The sequence below is a fragment of the Oncorhynchus gorbuscha genome, linkage group LG10 (assembly GCF_021184085.1).
Source record: "Oncorhynchus gorbuscha isolate QuinsamMale2020 ecotype Even-year linkage group LG10, OgorEven_v1.0, whole genome shotgun sequence".
Taxonomy (NCBI): Eukaryota; Metazoa; Chordata; class Actinopteri; order Salmoniformes; family Salmonidae; genus Oncorhynchus; species Oncorhynchus gorbuscha.
In genome coordinates, this window is record NC_060182.1 from 10,399,465 (window position 1) to 10,420,968 (window position 21,504).

At 44.3% G+C, this 21,504-nt stretch overlaps 1 protein-coding gene across 1 annotated transcript in view; it reads left to right on the forward strand.

Annotated features, from left to right (window-relative positions):
- The window catches only part of LOC124045532 (kelch domain-containing protein 8B-like), a 175,373-nt gene that overhangs the window by 135,996 nt on the left and 17,873 nt on the right, over window positions 1-21,504 (forward strand). The window contains exon 4 of the mRNA XM_046364879.1: window positions 13,627-13,728. Within this exon, the coding sequence (XP_046220835.1) occupies window positions 13,627-13,728 (102 nt within the window). The remainder of the gene's footprint in view (window positions 1-13,626; window positions 13,729-21,504) is intronic.

Sequence of the window (21,504 nt, forward strand, 5' to 3'; positions counted from 1 at the left end):
GCTCAATGACGCACTTCTCCGGCACAACTCTTTGGTTGTCTGATGTCAGTGTCATTTCGGCTTCCGAGTCTGTTCCCTCGCCCTTGCTCTGGAAGGGCTCTTCTGAGGACAGACAGCTCTGTAGCTCAGAACTCACAGCGTAGGAATGAAACAGTGTAGATACCACGATTCGATGGGGAGTGGAGGCTAGGTGGTTCGACTTGAATTCACCCACTTAGACACAGCTACTCGTCCGTAGCTTGGGTAGAAAAATATTTCTTTGTCTTCAAACTTGCTCAAACTTGGTTTAAAGTGCAAAAGAAAGTAAGAGAGAGTTTACAAGGAGAGAATGTCAACAGAGCGTACTGTAGGTGTTTTTACCAGTAGAGAGAGGGTCCTGAAAGTGTATTTCGGAAATATCTTTTAGAGTGCGTATGGGAAATGTGTTTTTTCACAAGGTGGAAATTGTCCGTTGCCATTTTCTTCTTTGTGACATTTCTAATGGTTTATTTTCCAAGAATTTTGGGTTCATAAAACCCTCCCATCTTCAGACCTCTAGATCTCTCCTCCTCTGTTAGGGTTGAGAGATAATCTGTAGAGTTGTGGCCTCCTGTAACCTGACCTGATCAGGACAGTAGTGACACTACTTTCCATAAATGATTGAGGACTGGGCAGGACGCTACGGTTAGCCCTGCTCTCCCCACGGTTACCCAGCAGCTTGGTGTGATGCTACGGTTGCACTTGGATTTGTATTATAGGAGTTATGATAAATCTTGACTGAATTTTCCAAGAGTATTTTCCCTCCAGAGTAGCGAGTTGGTTGTCTTGGATGTGTTTCTTGGTATGTCCTCCCAATCCTCTTGGGTTATTGCTATTTGCAGCTCATCTTCCCAATTAGTTACCGCTATAATATTCTCATCTTCATTTCTTCTTCGATAATTATTTGTATGTGGCATTTACCTTATTATATGTCTTTGCTATATATGTAATTATAGGATGTAAATCACTAAACATTTTATTAGGTCTCACTGCTTTAGTCTAATAACATCTTACTTGTAAGTCATTGTAAAACTGAGAGTTCTGGAGGTTGTCCTTTTTAATAGATTCTCAAATGTGTATCTATCCCTTTGTCTGTGAACATCTGATGATACCTGCTCAGTCTTTTTTCAGCCCAGCGTCGTCTGGGGTAGGGGAGGGTTTGGCCGGTGGGGTTTTACTTGGCTCATTGCACTCTAGCGACTCCTTGTGGCGGGCCGGCCGCCTGTAGGCTGACTTCAGTCGTCAGTTGAACTGTGTTTTACTTAAACTATTTGCAATAATTGATCTAAGCAATTTTTGGTCGACGTTCAGCAACGATATTGTTCGAACAGTAATAATTGCTGTGTCGTGGGAATACTACACAGGAACACTCAAAGTCAATGTTCAATGAATCATTGTTTATTATCGGTTCGCTGGAGAAGTTCCAACATACTTAATGCACCATAGTGAGGAGCTCTAATGGGGCAGTCCCGTTAGTTACCTTATATACTGACAAGCCTGATATAGCTTATTCATCATTCAGAATTCATGTTTGCTTCATTCTTGTGACAGACCAATACTGGGTCATCATGTACTGGGTCATGTACTGGGTCATCATGTACTGGGTCATGTACTGGGTCATCATGTACTGGGTCATCATGAACTGGGTCATCATGTACTGGGTCATGTACTGGGTCATCATGTACTGGGTCAATCATGTGACAGACCAATACTGGGTCATCATGTGACAGACCAATACTGGGTCCTGTACTGGGTCATGAACTGGGTCAATCATGTGACAGACCAATACTGGGTCATGAACTGGGTCAATCATGTGACAGACCAATACTGGGTCATCATGTACTGGGTCAATCATGTGACAGACCAATACTGGGTCATGAACTGGGTCAATCATGTGACAGACCAATACTGGGTCATGAACTGGGTCAATCATGTGACAGACCAATACTGGGTCCTGTACTGGGTCATGTACTGGGTCAATCATGTGACAGACCAATACTGGGTCATGAACTGGGTCAATCATGTGACAGACCAATACTGGGTCATGAACTGGGTCAATCATGTGACAGACCAATACTGGGTCATGAACTGGGTCAATCATGTGACAGACCAATACTGGGTCCTGTACTGGGTCATGTACTGGGTCAATCATGTGACAGACCAATACTGGGTCATGAACTGGGTCAATCATGTGACAGACCAATACTGGGTCATGAACTGGGTCAATCATGTGACAGACCAATACTGGGTCATGAACTGGGTCAATCATGTGACAGACCAATACTGGGTCCTGTACTGGGTCATGTACTGGGTCATGCATGTGACAGACCAATACCTCACGCGGCTTCTTCTCTCTTAGCTGAGACCTTGAAAAATGAGATATCTTTAGTTCTCAAAACAAGGGTCTGGGCATACTGCCATATTGCAGATACTGATAGTGAGGGTTTGTTCAATCAGTCACTTGCATGAACACAGAAAACTGTTATTAGAAAAGCACAAACACAGAACACAGAAATGTATAAATATAGAAAGACCTAGCATCCATGTTTAGCACTAACTGAAGTTTATGTAGTGCTTCATCTGGGTAGCTGGATAAAGCACTGTGGTAGTCTAATCTAGAAGTGACAAAAGCATGGATACAATTATCTGCAACAAAAACTTTCTTCTTCAAAGGGTTCTCGTATGGGGACAGCTGAAGAACTCATTTTTGGTTTAGATAGCACTTTTTTTCCCCCTGAGAGTGCAGTGGTAGAGCACTGTAACATGTAAACTCCAGGCTTCATTTCCGTAATAGTTATTGCCTGTACCTGACTTGATCATGTCCACTGGTAGTCTGGTCCGAACGACAAGACTACCAGTGGACATGATCAAGTTTAATACAGGCAAAAACTATTATGGAAATGAAGCTATTTGTTGTGACCGCTGTTCATTAGGATTTTATGCTTCAGCTTTATTTAATTTCTCTGCTTCAGCTTTGCTCTACAACAATATCTGTGCGATAGTGCTGTTCATATTGATGTTTTCTTGGTACAGATGAAAGCGGGCAAATACTTCAGGCACACACTGACACACACTCTGTCTTGTACGAGCGAGTTATGGTTGTGTCTTGTGATGCCCTAAAAAAACAACTTTAAATGTTTTAACACATCGCCCCGCACACATCATGTCTCTTACCGCTGATGTCACTCGTCAATCTCCTCCTCTTTTTCTGTCAACCAATCCTTTCTCTTTATTTTTCTTCTCGCCTCTGTCTGTCTGTCTGTCTGTCTGTCTGTCTGTCTGTCTGTCTGTCTGTCTGTCTGTCTGTCTGTCTGTCTGTCTGTCTGTCTGTCTGTCTGTCTGTCTGTCTGTCTGTCTGTCTGTCTGTCTGTCTGTCTGTCTGTCTGTCTGTCTGTCTGTCTGTCTGTCTGTCTGTCTGTCTGTCTGTCTGTCTGTCTGTCTGTCTGTCTGTCTGTCTGTCTGTCTGTCCTCTTTTTCCACCCCTCTCTCTCTCTGAGCTGTGATAAGCTGTGTAAAGTGTCAGGAGAGCCTGAAGGATGAGGGTGATTTCCCCTGTGTCATCCACAGGATTTAGCTATAATGAAAAGTAGAACGGTCGAGGACCTTGTCCTCCTTCCACCGCATCTCTCACTGCATGAGAGGGACAACACAGACACACACATCAACTACAACTACACACACAACAACACACACAACTACACACACATCTACACACACATCAACTACAACTACACACACATCTACACACACAACACACACATCTACACGCACAACAACACACACATCTACACACACAACAACACACACATCTACACGCACAACAACACACACATCTACACACACAACTACACACACATCTACACGCACAACAACACACACACACACACCACACACAACAACACACACACACACACACACACCTACATCTACACACACATCAACTACAACAACACACACATCTACACACACACACACACACACCTACACACACATCAACTACAACTACACACACATCTACACACACAACAACACACACATCTACACGCACAACAACACACACATCTACACACACAACAACACACACACACACAACAACACACACACACACACCTACATCTACACACACAACAACACACACAACAACACACACATCAACTACAACTACACACACAACAACACACACAACTACACACACATCTACACACACATCACCTACAACTACACACACATCAACTACAACTACACACACATCTACACGCACAACAACACACACACACACCTACACACACAACAACACACACACACACACACCTACATCTACACACACATCAACTACAACAACACACACATCTACACACACACACACCTACACACACATCAACTACAACTACACACACATCTACACACACAACAACACACACATCTACACGCACAACAACACACACATCTACACACACACACACACACAACAACACACACACATACACACCTACATCTACACACACATCAACTACAACAACACACACACACACACACACACACACACACACACACACACACACACACACACACACACACACACACACACACACACACACACACACACACACACACACACACACACACACCTACACACACATCAACTACAACTACACACACATCTACACACACAACAACACACACATCTACACACACAACAACACACACACACACACACACACACACACACACACACACACACACACACACACACACACACGAACACACACGCACACCTACATCTACACACACATCAACTACAACAACTCACACATCCACACACACACACACACGCACGCACGCACGCACGCACGCACGCACGCACGCACAACAACGCACACAACACACACACACACACACACACACACACACACACACACACACACACACATCAACTACAACTACACACACATCTACACACACACACACACACATCTACACACACATCAATTACACACACTTACACACACACACACACACACACACACACACACTACACACACACACACACACACACACACACACACACACACACACACACACACACACACACACACACACACACACACACACACACACCTACATCTACACACACATCAACTAAACACACATCTACTAAACACACACACACACCTACATACACATCAACTAAGCACACCTAGACACACATATCAACTACGCACACACACACCTGCACACACATCTACTAAACACACACAACAACACACACATCTACACACACAACAACACACACATCTACACACACAACAACACACACATCTACACGCACATCAACTACACACACCTACACACACATCAACTACACACACACACCAACACACACATCTACACGCACATCAACTACACACACCTACACACACATCAACTACACACTCACACAACAACACACACATCTACACACACATAATCTACACACACAACAACACACATCTACACACACATCAGCTACACACGCACACAACAACACACACATCTACACACACATCAACTACACACACCCACACACACACACACACACACATCTACTAAACACACACACACACCTACAGACACATGAACTAAACACACCTACGCACACACACATCTACTAATCACACACACATCTACCAAACCCACACACATCTACTAAACGCACACACATCTACTAAACAGACACACATCTACTAAACACACACACATCTACTAAACACACACATCTACTAAACGCACACACATCTAAGAAACACACAAACATCTACTAATCACACACACATCTACTAAACACACACACATCTACTAAACACACACACATCTACTAAACACACACACATCTACTAAACACATACACATAACACAATATTGTCCATGAGTTTCTAGTGGATAGAGCATATGGTTCAAGAGAAAATAGCCTAATTAATGGGGGTGGGGGGGACGTCTCATCAACAATGGCATTATTATTTGACACCCAAAACATTGACAACAAATACATATTGACGTAGTAAACGTACCAAAAATATGTGATAAAGTATATAAAACATACTTCATGCTGAAAACCTCATATTAAACACCAGTGATATTCACTAAGTTGATGGTTTCTATTTAGGATAAGGTTTTACAGCTTAATTAATTTTAAATCATCTTATTTAATTATTTAATATATTTTACACATGTGGTAAGGCCAGACAGCAGGCAGGAGATAATTAGACATGTGATAATATGGGGGGGGGGGGGGGGGTCCTCCGGTGAGTGGGTGGGAGAGGTAGGTAGCCTGTGGGTTATTGAGCGAAGTGATTGGAGTCAGAAGAGGCAGTGTGTGAAAGAGAGGTAGGATAGATTCTGGGCTTTAAATAAACGCACAGCTTCTCTACTTCAGCTGGGGCACTGTTCTCTGCCTGGCCCCCTGTCAGTCAACACAAAGTGTGTGTGTGTGTGCACCCACATGCATGTACATCCTTGCGTGTGAGAGTGTGTTGAGTATTACACTTGGAGCCTGGATGACAGTGTGTATCGTAAAGATTATACAGCCTGTCAGTCTCTCTGCTGTTGGACCTGCAGCCAGTGGAAAAGGTCCCTATTGAAGCATGTCTGTGTGTGTCTCTCTCTGTGAGTGTGTGTGTGGCTGTGTGCGTCCGTCCATCTGTGCGTCCATCCATCCGTGTGTCTCTCTCTGTGTGTCTTTGTGTCTCTGTGTGTGTCTCTGTGTGTCTTTGTGTGTCTATGTGCGTCCATCCGTCCGTGCGTCCGTCCGTCCGTGTGTCTCTCTCTGTGTGTCTTTGTGTCTCTGTGTGTGTCTCTGTGTGTGTGTGTGTGTCTCTGTGAGTCTCTGTGTGTCTTTGTGTCTCTGTGTGTGTCTCTGTGTGTGTGTGTGTGTGTGTCTCTGTGAGTCTCTGTGTGTCTTTGTGTGTCTGTGTGCGTCCATCCGTGTGTCCGTCCGTCCGTCCGTGCGTGTGTCTCTGTGTCTGTCTGTCTGTCTGTCTGTCTGTCTGTCTGTCTGTCTGTCTGTCTGTCTGTCTGTCTGTCTGTCTGTCTGTCTGTCTGTCTGTCTGTCTGTCTGTCTGTCTGTCTGTCTGTCTGTCTGTCTGTCTGTCTGTCTGTCTGTCTGTCTGTCTGTCTGTCTGTCTGTCTGTCTGTCTGTCTGTCTGTGTAATACTTATTTTCCACCATAATTTGCAAATAAATTCATAAAAAATCCTACAATGTGATTTTCTGGATATTTTTCCCTCATTTTGTCTGTAATAGTTGAAGTGTACCTATGATGAAAATTACAGGCCTCTCTCATCTTTTTAAGTGGGAGAACTTGCACAATTGGTGGCTGACTAAATACTTTTTTACCGAAAGTAAGGCACTGTATATATATATATATATATATATATATATATATATATATATATATATGAAGGCAAAAACAAACCAGAAACAAAGCTATAGTGACAGGGGTAAAGCTTGGCAAACCAACAAGCTGCCTGTGACTGACTGAATAAGAACCTCAAACCATCACTGTGTGACTACCTTTTAAACAGAACCCGTCTGTCTGTCCTTGGCCTCTGTGCTGCAGCTATCATGCTGTAGATCAGAGCTGTACGCAGAGATATAAGCCTCTTTTAAGAGAGCCCTGAGCACAAAAACACTGTGTTCTAGAATAAACGACCATGGCAACCAATGTCAGCCAATATACAGTATCTGCAGATTGCAGGGGAAGAATGGAAAGGTAAAATTGGGCATTTCTGTTAAACTGCTTAACTTTATTTCCATCTCTATTTTTACATGTATATCTCTCCTCCATTTGCCGTGTGTTTGAAAAGCCTATCTGTTCCAATAAGCTTATCAGTTAGTGAGCCTCGCCGCTTCTCCCCCCTCTGGGGCAGAAATTGCTCTGTGTGTCCTCTTCAATAACCTTGTACAGCCTTTTGGGTTGGTGGGTGCGTGTGAGCGAACGTGTGGTTCACACCTAAATCTCTCCCTCTCTCAATATTCATCTTCCTCCATTCCCCTCTTCTCAACGTGTCCTGTTCTCTGTCTCTTGTTTTCTAACCTCATCCTTTAGTCCTACCCTCCGTACCTCAGTATCTCCCTGAAACAGCAATGGCTGCCGTTTTACAGGCTTCTAACCAATTGTGCTATTTTTGCATTGTTTGTAACTTATTTTGTTCATAATGTTTCTGCGACTGTCTCTCATGACTGAAAAGTGCTTCTGGATATCAGAACAGTTATTACTCACCTCCAACTGGACAACGATTGTTTCTTTAATGAATCTGACGCGAAGGATATACTGCTGCTCCCGGACCAGTCTCAATAAGTGCATCGATGACGTCGTCCCCACAGTGACCGTACGTACATATCCCAACCAGAACCCATGGATTACAGGCAACATCCACACTGAGCAAAAGGCTAGAACTACCGCTTTCAAACAGCTGGACACTAATCCGGACGCTTATAAGAAATCCTGCTATGCTCTCACGCAAAGCATCAATACAGGACCAAGATTGAATCGTACTACACCAGCTCTGACACTCGTCGGATGTGGCAGGGCTGCAAACCATTACAGACTACAAAAGGAAAAGCAGCCGTGAGCTGCCCAGTGACACGAGCCTACCAGGTTAAATTCCTTGCATGCTTGCTTCGAGGCAAGCAACACTGAAGCATACATGAGAGCACCAGCTGGTTCCGGACGAATGTATGATCATGTTCTCTGTAGCCGATGTGAGTAAGACCTTTTAAAAAGGTCATTGGTTTAACTGGGTGTATTGATACACCATCCAAAGTGTAATTAATAACTTCATCATGCTCAAAGGAATATTCAATGTCTGCCTTTTTAATACATTTTTTATTTTTACTGATCTACCAATAGGTGCCCATCTTTGCAAGGCATTGGAAAACCTCCCAGATCTTTGGTTGAATCTGTGTTTGAAATTCATTGCGTGACTGAGGGACCTAACAGATAATTGTCTGTTTGGGGATGAGGAAGTCATTCAACAATCATGTTAAACACTAGTACATGAGCCCATGTCATTTATTATGTGACCTGTTAAAGCCATTTTTACTCCTGAACGTATGTAGGCTTTCCATAACATATGTAGGCTTTCCATAACATATGTAGGCTTGCCATAACATATGTAGGCTTGCCATAACATATTTAGGCTTGCCATAACATATGTAGGCTTGCCATAACGTATGTAGGCTTGCCATAACATATGTAGGCTTGCCATAACATATGTAGGCTTGCCATAACGTATGTAGGCTTGCCATAACGTATGTAGGCTTGCCATAACGTATGTAGGCTTGCCATAACATATGTAGGCTTGCCATAACGTATGTAGGCTTGCCATAACAACGGGGTTGAAGGCACTGTATTTTCTTCCTTCTAACAGAGGTGAATGGCAAAAGGCCTCTGTTACACAAAACACCACAAAGTGGAATGACATTTGGCCATTGTCATTAGTCCACTGCTGCCCGCTCGCATCTCGGTGTCTGCCACTCATCTGTGTCTTCGGAAAATGTCAGTGGTTCTCGTCAACCACATTGCATCATTTTCTTGACATTTCGTTTGAATTATTGTGATGTCATGTTTAACTGGTACAGCATACCCACACTATTTATTTTGCCGGGACGCCGAACCGGACCGTATCGGCTTATTTTTACCCCTGGGTGTTTATCTCTCACATACAGAGGTGTTGATCTCTCACATACAGAGGTGTTGATCTCTCACATACAGAGGTGTTGATCTCTCACATACAGAGGTGTTGATCTCTCACATACAGAGGTGTTGATCTCTCACATACAGATGTGTTGATCTCTCACATATAGTGGTGTTGATCTCTCACATACAGAGGTGTTGATCTCTCACATACAGAGGTGTTGATCTCTCACATACAGAGGTGTTGATCTCTCACATACAGAGGTGTTGATCTCTCACATACAGAGTTGTTGATCTCTCACATACAGAGTTGTTGATCACTCACATACAGAGTTGTTGATCACTCACTTACAGAGTTGTTGATCACTCACTTACAGAGTTGTTGATCACTCACTTACAGAGGTGTTGATCTCTCACATACAGAGTTGTTGATCTCTCACATACAGTGGTGTTGATCTCTCACATACAGAGGTGTTGATCTCTCACATACAGAGGTGGTGATCTCTCACATACAGTGGTGTTGATCTCTCACATACAGAGGTGTTGATCTCTCACATACAGAGTTGTTGATCTCTCACATACAGTGGTGTTGATCTCTCACATACAGAGTTGTTGATCTCTCACATACAGAGGTGTTGATCTCTCACATACAGTGGTGTTGATCTCTCACATACAGTGGTGTTGATCTCTCACATACAGTGGCGTTGATCTCTCGCATACAGTGGTGTTGATCACTCACATACAGTGGTGTTGATCTCTCACATACAGTGGTGTTGATCTCTCACATACAGAGTTGTTGATCTCTCACATACAGTGGTGTTGATCTCTCACATACAGAGGTGTTGATCTCTCACATACAGAGGTGTTGATCTCTCACATACAGAGGTGTTGATCTCTCACATACAGTGGCGTTGATCTCTCGCATACAGTGGCGTTGATCACGCACATACAGTGGTGTTGATCTCTCACATACAGTGGTGTTGATCTCTCACATACAGAGTTGTTGATCTCTCACATACAGTGGTGTTGATCTCTCACATACAGAGGTGTTGATCTCTCACATACAGAGGTGTTGATCTCTCACATACAGAGGTGTTGATCTCTCACATACAGAGGTGTTGATCTCTCACATACAGAGGTGTTGATCTCTCACATACAGAGGTGTTGATCTCTCACATACAGAGGTGTTGTTGATCTCTCACATACAGATGTGATGACTCACATACAGATGTGTTACAGATGTCTCTCACATATAGTGGTGTTGATCTCTCACATACAGAGGTGTTGATCTCTCACATACAGAGGTGTTGATCTCTCACATACAGAGGTGTTGATCTCTCACATACAGATGTGTTGATCTCTCACATACAGATGTGTTGATCTCTCACATACAGTGGTGTTGATCTCTCACATACAGAGGTGTTGATCTCTCACATACAGAGGTGTTGATCTCTCACATATAGTGGTGTTGATCTCTCACATACAGAGGTGTTGATCTCTCACATACAGAGGTGTTGATCTCTCACATACAGATGTGTTGATCTCTCACATACAGATGTGTTGATCTCTCACATACAGTGGTGTTGATCTCTTACATACAGAGGTGTTGATCTCTCACATACAGAGTTGTTGATCTCTCACATACAGAGTTGTTGATCACTCACATACAGAGTTGTTGATCACTCACTTACAGAGTTGTTGATCACTCACTTACAGAGTTGTTGATCACTCACATACAGAGGTGTTGATCTCTCACATACAGAGTTGTTGATCTCTCACATACAGTGGTGTTGATCTCTCACATACAGAGGTGTTGATCTCTCACATACAGAGTTCTTGATCTCTCACATACAGAGGTGTTGATTTGTCACATACAGAGGTGTTGATCTCTCACATACAGAGGTGTTGATCTCTCACATACAGTGGTGTTGATCTCTCACATACAGAGGTGTTGATCTCTCACATACAGAGTTGTTGATCTCTCACATACAGTGGTGTTGATCTCTCACATACAGAGTTGTTGATCTCTCACATACAGTGGTGTTGATCTCTCACATACAGTGGTGTTGATCTCTCACATACAGTGGTGTTGATCACTCACATACAGTGGTGTTGATCACTCACATACAGTGGTGTTGATCTCTCACATACAGTGGTGTTGATCTCTCACATACAGTGGTGTTGATCTCTCACATACAGTGGTGTTGATCTCTCACATACAGTGGTGTTGATCACTCACATACAGTGGTGTTGATCTCTCACAGTGGTTGATCTCTCACATACAGTGGTGTTGATCTCTCACATACAGTGGTGTTGATACAGTGGTGTTGATCACTCACATACAGTGGTGTTGATCTCTCACATACAGTGGTGTTGATCTCTCACATACAGTGGTGTTGATCTCTCACATACAGTGGTGTTGATCTCTCACATACAGTGGTGTTGATCACTCACATACAGTGGTGTTGATCTCTCACATACAGTGGTGTTGATCACTCACATACAGTGGTGTTGATCTCTCACATACAGTGGTGTTGATCTCTCACATACAGAGGTGTTGATTTTTGCTCCCGGCTCCATCCGTGAGCCCCTGTCCTATCAGGGAATGTTCAGGAGTTGCCTGACGCCCGAGTCTTTGCTGCTGTGACTCCAAACCAGCGGATGAGGTAAATGGACTCTCCTCTACCCGAACTGTGTTGTCCTCTCTCTGACTAGACGGGACGGGACTGGACTGACATGGGAAGATGCTGTTCTCCCTGATCAGTAACATGACTTTTCAGCACAGCATCAGATAGATCCCCAGCAAGGTTGCTATCAATTCCATTTCAATTCCAGACATTTCAGGAAGTACACTGAAATTCCAATTTTCTTATGGAAATGTGGAATTGGAATTCAAATGAAATTGACCCCAAGCCTGACCTCTAGTGAGCAGCTCACTTTGACACCTGTTCACATTTTGAGATGATTTCTGATCTTTTGAGTTTAACAGAGAATCAGTATGCGGTGAGAGCATAACAGAGGACAGGCACAATGCCAGAGGGTTACAGTGAGTAATGAGGAGGGAAGGGGAAGGGGGTGAGTAGGGGAGACTCATATTATTTATTAAGCTGATTTCAACCAGGTCCTTATTTTTCTGTCCCTGTTTCCATGGAGAGGAAAAGCGGCGCTTGAAGTCAGGTTTTTAGTAGACACACTTTGCAGTGCAGGAGGAGAGAAAGGGAGGATTATGTGGGGATGTCTGTCTCAAATGTTGAAAATGTGCCGTAGGGCAGACATCTCGCCACACAGACAAAGCAGCCAGAGAAGAGTGCACCTGGGACGGCCTCATTGTGCTTTGTGAGTCATAGAGCTCTGTGAAGCTGAGCACAGGCAGCCTCCTTATGTACTGCACGGTCAGTCTCCATCTATTTACCTGAGGGAGAGAGAGGGAGAGAGGGAGGGAGGGAGGGAGGGAGGGAGGGGAGGGAGGGAGGGAGGAGAGGAGAGAGAGAGAGAGAGAGAGAGAGAGAGAGAGAGAGAGAGAGAGAGAGAGAGAGAGAGAGAGAGAGAGAGAGAGAGAGAGAGAGAGAGAGAGAGAGAGAGAGAGAGAGAGAGAGAGAGAGAGAGAGAGAGAGAGAGAGAGAGAGAGAGAGAGAGAGAGAGAGAGAGAGAGGAGGGAGAGATTGTTAGGGGGTAAAGTATGAGAAATGGCTTGGAGGAAAGAAGAGAGGGAGAGAGAGAGCATGAAGGAGGAGGGAGAGATTGAAAGGGGGTAAAGCATGAGAAACGGCATGGAGAAAAGAAGAGGGAGGGAGGGAGGGCCTACAGTTTGTAGTATATAGTCTTGTATTTGATGCAATTCATAATGCTTAGAACAGGGATTGTAATGTTTGTATTACAGTATGTAAGACCAGCAGTATCCCCCTGACCTTTACCCCCTGACCCCTGTGCTTCAGGTATCTGGATCAAACCAACCCGAGCATCCAGGATGAGGGATAAGAGAGCAGATTTCTCAGCCGGATGTCTGGGAGGAAGGGTCATCGTTGCGGGGGGTCTAGGTGAGCAAAACAAAACACCATTCAATTTAACATGGTGTGGCAGTCACACCATGAAAAGTCATCCTTTGAATTTAATCTGAGGGTAAATGTTTCCTCGACTGCGTGATTGTAAGCCGTTTACATTTACAGCCAGGCTCAGTAGGATATAAAGCAGTGTTGAGACAGTGTGGGAATGCATTCTGTTCTCTCTGTCTTCATACACATTTTGTGTAATTTAGTTATTTGATTGGTTCATTTGGGTCTCCATGTCACAGTTTAAAGAGACAATGAATCAAGCTTAGAATCTGTCATAAGAACTGCTCCCTCTGTCTCTGTGAGGGAGGGAGGGAGGGAGGCAGGGAGGCAGGGAGGGAATGAGGGAGGGAGGGGGGGGAGGGAGGGGAGGGAGGGAGGGGGAGGGAGGGAGGGGGAGGGAGGGAGGGAGTGGGAGGGAGGGAGGGAGGGAGGGAGGGAGGGGGGGGAGGGAGGGAGGGAGTGGGTGGGAGGGAGGGAGGCAGGGAGGCAGGGAGGGAGGCAGGGAGGGAGGGAGGGAGGCAGGGAGGCAGGGAGGGAACGAGGGAGGGAACGAGGGAGGGAGGGAGGCAGGGAGGGAGGGAACGAGGGAGGGAGGGAGGGAGGGAGGGAGGGAGGGAGGGAGGGAGGGAGGGAGGGAGGGAGGGAGGGAGGGAGGGAGGGAGGGAGGGAGGGAGGGTCAGTCTTAACATGGGCCTTTTAATCCTAGAGGGATATTTTAGGATTCTGATTCACAGATGTTATATTTCCCTCCCGTTTCATAATGAGGGATCTGCCCTCCATTTAACAGCCAGCTGGGAGGATTGTCCCTGTCTTTTCATAATGAGGGATCTGCCCTCCATTTAACAGCCAGCTGGGAGGATTGTCCCTGTCTTTTCATAATGAGGGATCTGCCCTCCATTTAACAGCCAGCTGGGAGGATTGTCCCTGTCTTTTCATAATGAGGGATCTGCCCTCCATTTAACAGCCAGCTGGGAGGATTGTCCCTGTCTTTTCATAATGAGGGATCTGCCCTCCATTTAACAGCCAGCTGGGAGGATTGTCCCTGTCTTTTCATAATGAGGGATCTGCCCTCCATTTAACAGCCAGCTGGGAGGATTGTCCCTGTCTTTTCATAATGAGGGATCTGCCCTCCATTTAACAGCCAGCTGGGAGGATTGTCCCTGTCTTTTCATAATGAGGGATCTGCCCTCCATTTAACAGCCAGCTGGGAGGATTGTCCCTGTCTTTTGAGGCTGAATAAGGCACCTATTTATTATTCATAGTGTCGGGTGGTTGAAAGCCAAAGGGATGTTTTTCAGGGTGACATTAGATTGTCATGCCGTTCAGAAGCCCCGTCCTCGTCCTCCTACACTCTATCTCTGTAGCGTCTCTTGCTGTGTCTCCCAAACATTTCTGACTATCGTTGCCCTTTCCCTCTCACTCTCATCTCTTTTCTCACATTTTTCTCTTTCTGTTCCTTCTCAATGTCCGGCGGTCACCCTCTCCCCTTCTCACTGATACAAGACAAATTGATATATGTATGGATAATGTGATTAAAAACTGATTTGAATGAACTCGATAGAGATGGCAGTGTGTATAGATGGTAGTGTATAGATGGTAGTGTGTATAGATGGTAGTGTGTATAGATGGTAGTGTGTATAGATGGCAGTGTGTATAGATGGCAGTGTGTATAGATGGCAGTGTGTATAGATGGTAGTGTGTATAGATGGTAGTGTGTATAGATGGCAGTGTGTATAGATGGTAGTGTGTATAGATGGTAGTGTGTATAGATGGTAGTGTGTATAGATGGTAGTGTGTATAGAGATGGCAGTGTGTATAGATGGTAGTGTGTATAGATGGCAGTGTGTATAGATGGTAGTGTGTATAGATGGTAGTGTGTATAGAGATGGCAGTGTGTATAGATGGTAGTGTGTATAGATGGCAGTGTGTATAGATGGCAGTGTGTATAGATGGTAGTGTGTATAGATGGCAGTGTGTATAGATGGTAGTGTGTATAGATGGTAGTGTGTATAGATGGTAGTGTGTATAGAGATGGCAGTGTGTATAGATGGCAGTGTGTATAGATGGTAGTGTGTATAGATGGCAGTGTGTATAGATGGTAGTGTGTATAGATGGTAGTGTGTATAGATGGTAGTGTGTATAGATGGTAGTGTGTATAGAGATGGCAGTGTGTATAGATGGTAGTGTGTATAGATGGTAGTGTGTATAGATGGTAGTGTGTATAGATGGTAGTGTGTATAGATGGTAGTGTGTATAGATGGTAGTGTGTATAGATGGCAGTGTGTATAGATGGCAGTGTGTATAGATGGCAGTGTGTATAGATGGTAGTGTGTATAGATGGTAGTGTGTATAGATGGCAGTGTGTATAGATGGTAGTGTGTATAGATGGTAGTGTGTATAGATGGTAGTGTGTATAGATGGTAGTGTGTATAGAGATGGCAGTGTGTATAGATGGTAGTGTGTATAGATGGCAGTGTGTATAGATGGTAGTGTGTATAGATGGTAGTGTGTATAGAGATGGCAGTGTGTATAGATGGTAGTGTGTATAGATGGCAGTGTGTATAGATGGCAGTGTGTATAGATGGTAGTGTGTATAGATGGCAGTGTGTATAGATGGTAGTGTGTATAGATGGTAGTGTGTATAGATGGTAGTGTGTATAGATGGTAGTGTGTATAGAGATGGCAGTGTGTATAGATGGCAGTGTGTATAGATGGTAGTGTGTATAGATGGCAGTGTGTATAGATGGTAGTGTGTATAGATGGTAGTGTGTATAGATGGTAGTGTGTATAGATGGTAGTGTGTATAGAGATGGCAGTGTGTATAGATGGTAGTGTGTATAGATGGTAGTGTGTATAGATGGTAGTGTGTATAGATGGTAGTGTGTATAGATGGTAGTGTGTATAGATGGTAGTGTGTATAGATGGCAGTGTGTATAGATGGCAGTGTGTATAGATGGCAGTGTGTATAGATGGTAGTGTGTATAGATGGCAGTGTGTATAGATGGTAGTGTGTATAGATGGTAGTGTGTATAGATGGTAGTGTGTATAGATGGTAGTGTGTATAGAGATGGCAGTGTGTATAGATGGTAGTGTGTATAGATGGCAGTGTGTATAGATGGCAGTGTGTATAGATGGTAGTGTGTATAGATGGTAGTGTGTATAGATGGTAGTGTGTATAGATGGTAGTGTGTATATATGGCAGTGTGTATAGATGGTAGTGTGTATAGAGATGGCAGTGTGTATAGATGGCAGTGTGTATAGATGGCAGTGTGTATAGATGGCAGTGTGTATAGATGGTAGTGTGTATAGATGGTAGTGTGTATAGATGGTAGTGTGTATAGATGGTAGTGTGTATATATGGCAGTGTGTATAGATGGTAGTGTGTATAGATGGCAAATCAAATCCAAATCCAATTTTATTTGTCACATACACATGGTTATCAGATGTTAATTCGAGTGTAGCAAAATGCTTGTGCTTCTAGTTCCGACAATGCAGTGATAACCAACAAGTAATCTAACTAACAATTCCAAAAATACTGTCTTATACACAGTGTAAGGGGATAAGGAATATGTACATAAGGATATATGAATGAGTGATGGTACAGAGCAGCATACAGTAGATGGTATCGAGTACAGTATATACATATGAGATGAGTGTGTAGACAAAGTAAACAAAGTGGCATAGTTAAAGTGGCTAGTGATACATGTATTACATAAGGATGCAGTCGATGATGTAGAGTACAGTATATACATATGCATATGAGATGAATAATGTAGGGTAAGTCATAAGGTGAACGCACCAATTTGTAAGTCGCTCTGGATAAGAGCATCTGCTAAATGACTTAAATGTAAATGTAAATGTAAGTAACATTATATAAGGTAGCATTGTTTAAAGTGGCTAGTGATATATTTACATCATTTCCCATCAATTCCCATTATTAAAATGGCTGGAGTTGGGTCAGTGTCAATGACAGTGTGTTGGCAGCAGCCACTCAATGTTAGTGGTGGCTGTTTAACAGTCTGATGGCCTTGAGATAGAAGCTGTTTTTCAGTCTCTCGGTCCCAGCTTTGATGCACCTGTACTGACTTCGCCTTCTGGATGATAGCGGGGTGAACAGGCAGTGGTTCGGGTGGTTGATGTCCTTGATGATCTTTATGGCCTTCCTGTAACAACGGGTGGTGTAGGTGTCCTGGAGGGCAGGTAGTTTGCCCCCGGTGATGCGTTGTGCAGTCCTCACTACCCTCTGGAGAGCCTTACGGTTGAGGGCGGAGCAGTTGCCGTACCAGGCGGTGATACAGCCCGCCAGGATGCTCTCGATTGTGCATCTGTAGAAGTTTGTGAGTGCTTTTGGTGACAAGCCGAATTTCTTCAGCCTCCTGAGGTTAAATAGGTGCTGCTGCGCCTTCTTCACGACGCTGTCAGTGTGAGTGGACCAATTCAGTTTGTCTGTGATGTGTATGCCGAGGAACTTAAAACTAGCTACCCTCTCCACTACTGTTCCATCGATGTGGATAGGGGAGTACCCTCTGCTGTTTCCTGAAGTCCACAATCATCTCCTTAGTTTTGTTGACGTTGAGTGTGAGGTTATTTTCCTGACACCACACTCCGAGGGCCCTCATCTCCTCCCTGTAGGCCGTCTCGTCATTGTTGGTAATCAAGCCTACCACTGTTGTGTCGTCCGCAAACTTGATGATTGAGTTGGAGGCGTGCGTGGCCACGCAGTCGTGGGTGAACAGGGAGTACAGGAGAGGGCTCAGAACGCACCCTTGTGGGGCCCCCGTGTTGAGGATCAGCGGGGAGGAGATGTTGTTGCCTACCCTCACCACCTGGTGGCGGCCCGTCAGGAAGTCCAGTACCCAGTTGCACAGGGCGGGGTCGAGGCCCAGGGTCTCGAGCTTGATGACGAGCTTGGAGGGTACTATGGTGTTGAATGCCGAGCTGTAGTCGATGAACAGCATTCTCACATAGGTATTCCTTTTGTCCAGGTGGGTTAGGGCAGTGTGCAGTGTGGTTGAGATTGCATCGTCTGTGGACCTATTTGGGCGGTAAGCAAATTGGAGTGGGTCTAGGGTGTCAGGTAGGGTGGAGGTGATATGGTCCTTGACTAGTCTCTCAAAGCACTTCATGATGACGGAAGTGAGTGCTACGGGGCGGTAGTCGTTTAGCTCAGTTACCTTAGCTTTCTTGGGAACAGGAACAATGGTGGCCCTCTTGAAGCATGTGGGAACAGCAGACTGGTATAGGGATTGATTGAATATGTCCGTAAACACACCGGCCAGCTGGTCTGCGCATGCTCTGAGGGCGCGGCTGGGGATGCCGTCTGGGCCTGCAGCCTTGCGAGGGTTAACACATTTAAATGTCTTACTCACCTCGGCTGCAGTGAAGGAGAGACCGCATGTTTTCGTTGCAGGCCGTGTCAGGGACACTGTATTGTCCTCAAAGCGGGCAAAAAGTTATTTAGTCTGCCTGGGAGCAAGACATCCTGGTCCGTGACTGGGCTGGGTTCCTTCTTGTAGTCCGTGATTGACTGTAGACCCTACCACGTGCCTCTTGTGTCTGAGCCATTGAATTGAGATTCCACTTTGTCTCTGTACTGACGCTTAGCTTGTTTAATAGCCTTGCGGAGGGAATAGTTACACTGTTTGTATTCGGCCATGTTATCGGTCACCTTGCCCTGATTAAAAGCAGTGGATCGCGCTTTCAGTTTCACGCGAATGCTGCCATCAATCCACGGTTTCTGGTTTGGGAATGTTTTTATCGTTGCTATGGGAACGACATCTTCAACGCACGTTCTAATGAACTCGCACACCGAATCAGCGTATTCGTCAATATTTCCATCTGACGCAATACGAAACATGTCCCAGTCCACGTGATGGAAGCAGTCTTGGAGTGTAGAGTCAGCTTGTTCTGACCAGCGTTGGACAGACCTCAGCGTGGGAGCCTCTTGTTTTAATTTCTGCCTGTAGGCAGGGATCAGCAAAATGGAGTCGTGGTCAGCTTTTCCGAAAGGGGGGCGGGGCAGGGCCTTATATGCGTCGCGGAAGTTAGAGTAACAATGATCCAAGGTTTTACCACCCCTGGTTGCGCAATCGATATGCTGATAAAATTTAGGGAGTGTGTATAGAGATGGCAGTGTGTATAGAGATGGCAGTGTGTATAGAGATTGCAGTGTGTATAGATGGTAGTGTGTATAGATGGTAGTGTGTATAGATGGTAGTGTGTATATAGATGGTAGTGTATAGATGGATGGTAGTGTGTATAGATGGTAGTGTGTATAGATGGTAGTGTATAGAGATGGCAGTGTGTATAGATGGTAGTGTATAGAGATGGCAGTGTGTATAGATGGCAGTGTGTATAGATGGTAGTGTGTATAGATGGTAGTGTGTATAGATGGTAGTGTGTATAGATGGTAGTGTGTATAGATGGTAGTGTGTATAGATGGTAGTGTGTATAGATGGTAGTGTGTATAGATGGTAGTGTATAGATGGTAGTGTGTATAGATGGTAGTGTGTATAGATGGTAGTGTGTATAGATGGTAGTGTGTATAGATGGTAGTGTGTATAGATGCTAGTGTGTATAGATGCTAGTGTGTATAGATGGCAGTGTGTATAGATGGTAGTGTGTATAGATGGTAGTGTGTATAGATGGTAGTGTGTATAGATGGTAGTGTGTATAGATGCTAGTGTGTATAGATGCTAGTGTGTATAGATGGCAGTGTGTATAGATGGTAGTGTATAGATGGTAGTGTGTATAGATGGTAGTGTGTATAGATGGTAGTGTGTATAGATGGTAGTGTGTAGAGATGGTAGTGTGTATAGATGGTAGTGTGTATAGATGGTAGTGTGTATAGATGGTAGTGTGTATAGATGGCAGTGTGTATAGATGGTAGTGTGTATAGATGGTAGTGTGTATAGATGGTAGTGTGTATAGATGGTAGTGTATAGAGATGGCAGTGTGTATAGATGGCAGTGTGTATAGATGGCAGTGTGTATAGATGGTAGTGTGTATAGATGGTAGTGTGTATAGATGGTAGTGTGTAAAGATGGTAGTGTGTATAGAGATTGCAGTGTGTATAGATGGTACTGTGTATAGATGGTAGTGTGTATAGATGGTAGTGTGTATAGATGGCAGTGTGTATAGATGGTAGTGTGTATAGATGGTAGTGTGTATAGATGGTAGTGTGTATAGAGATGGCAGTGTGTATAGATGGTAGTGTGTATAGATGGTAGTGTGTATAGAGATGGCAGTGTGTATAGATGGTAGTGTGTATAGATGGTAGTGTGTATAGATGGTAGTGTGTATAGATGGTAGTGTGTATAGATGATAGTGTGTATAGATGGTAGTGTGTATAGATGGTAGTGTGTATAGATGGTAGTGTGTATAGATGGTAGTGTATAGATGGTAGTGTGTATAGATGGTAGTGTGTATAGATGGTAGTGTGTATAGATGGTAGTGTGTATAGATGGTAGTGTGTATAGATGTATAGTAGTGTGTATAGATGCTAGTGTGTATAGATGGTAGTGTGTATAGATGGTAGTGTGTATAGATGGTAGTGTGTATAGATGGTAGTGTGTATAGATGGTAGTGTGTATAGATGCTAGTGTGTATAGATGCTAGTGTGTATAGATGGCAGTGTGTATAGATGGTAGTGTGTATAGATGGTAGTGTGTATAGATGGTAGTGTGTATAGATGGTAGTGTGTATAGATGGTAGTGTGTAGAGATGGTAGTGTGTATAGATGGTAGTGTGTATAGATGGTAG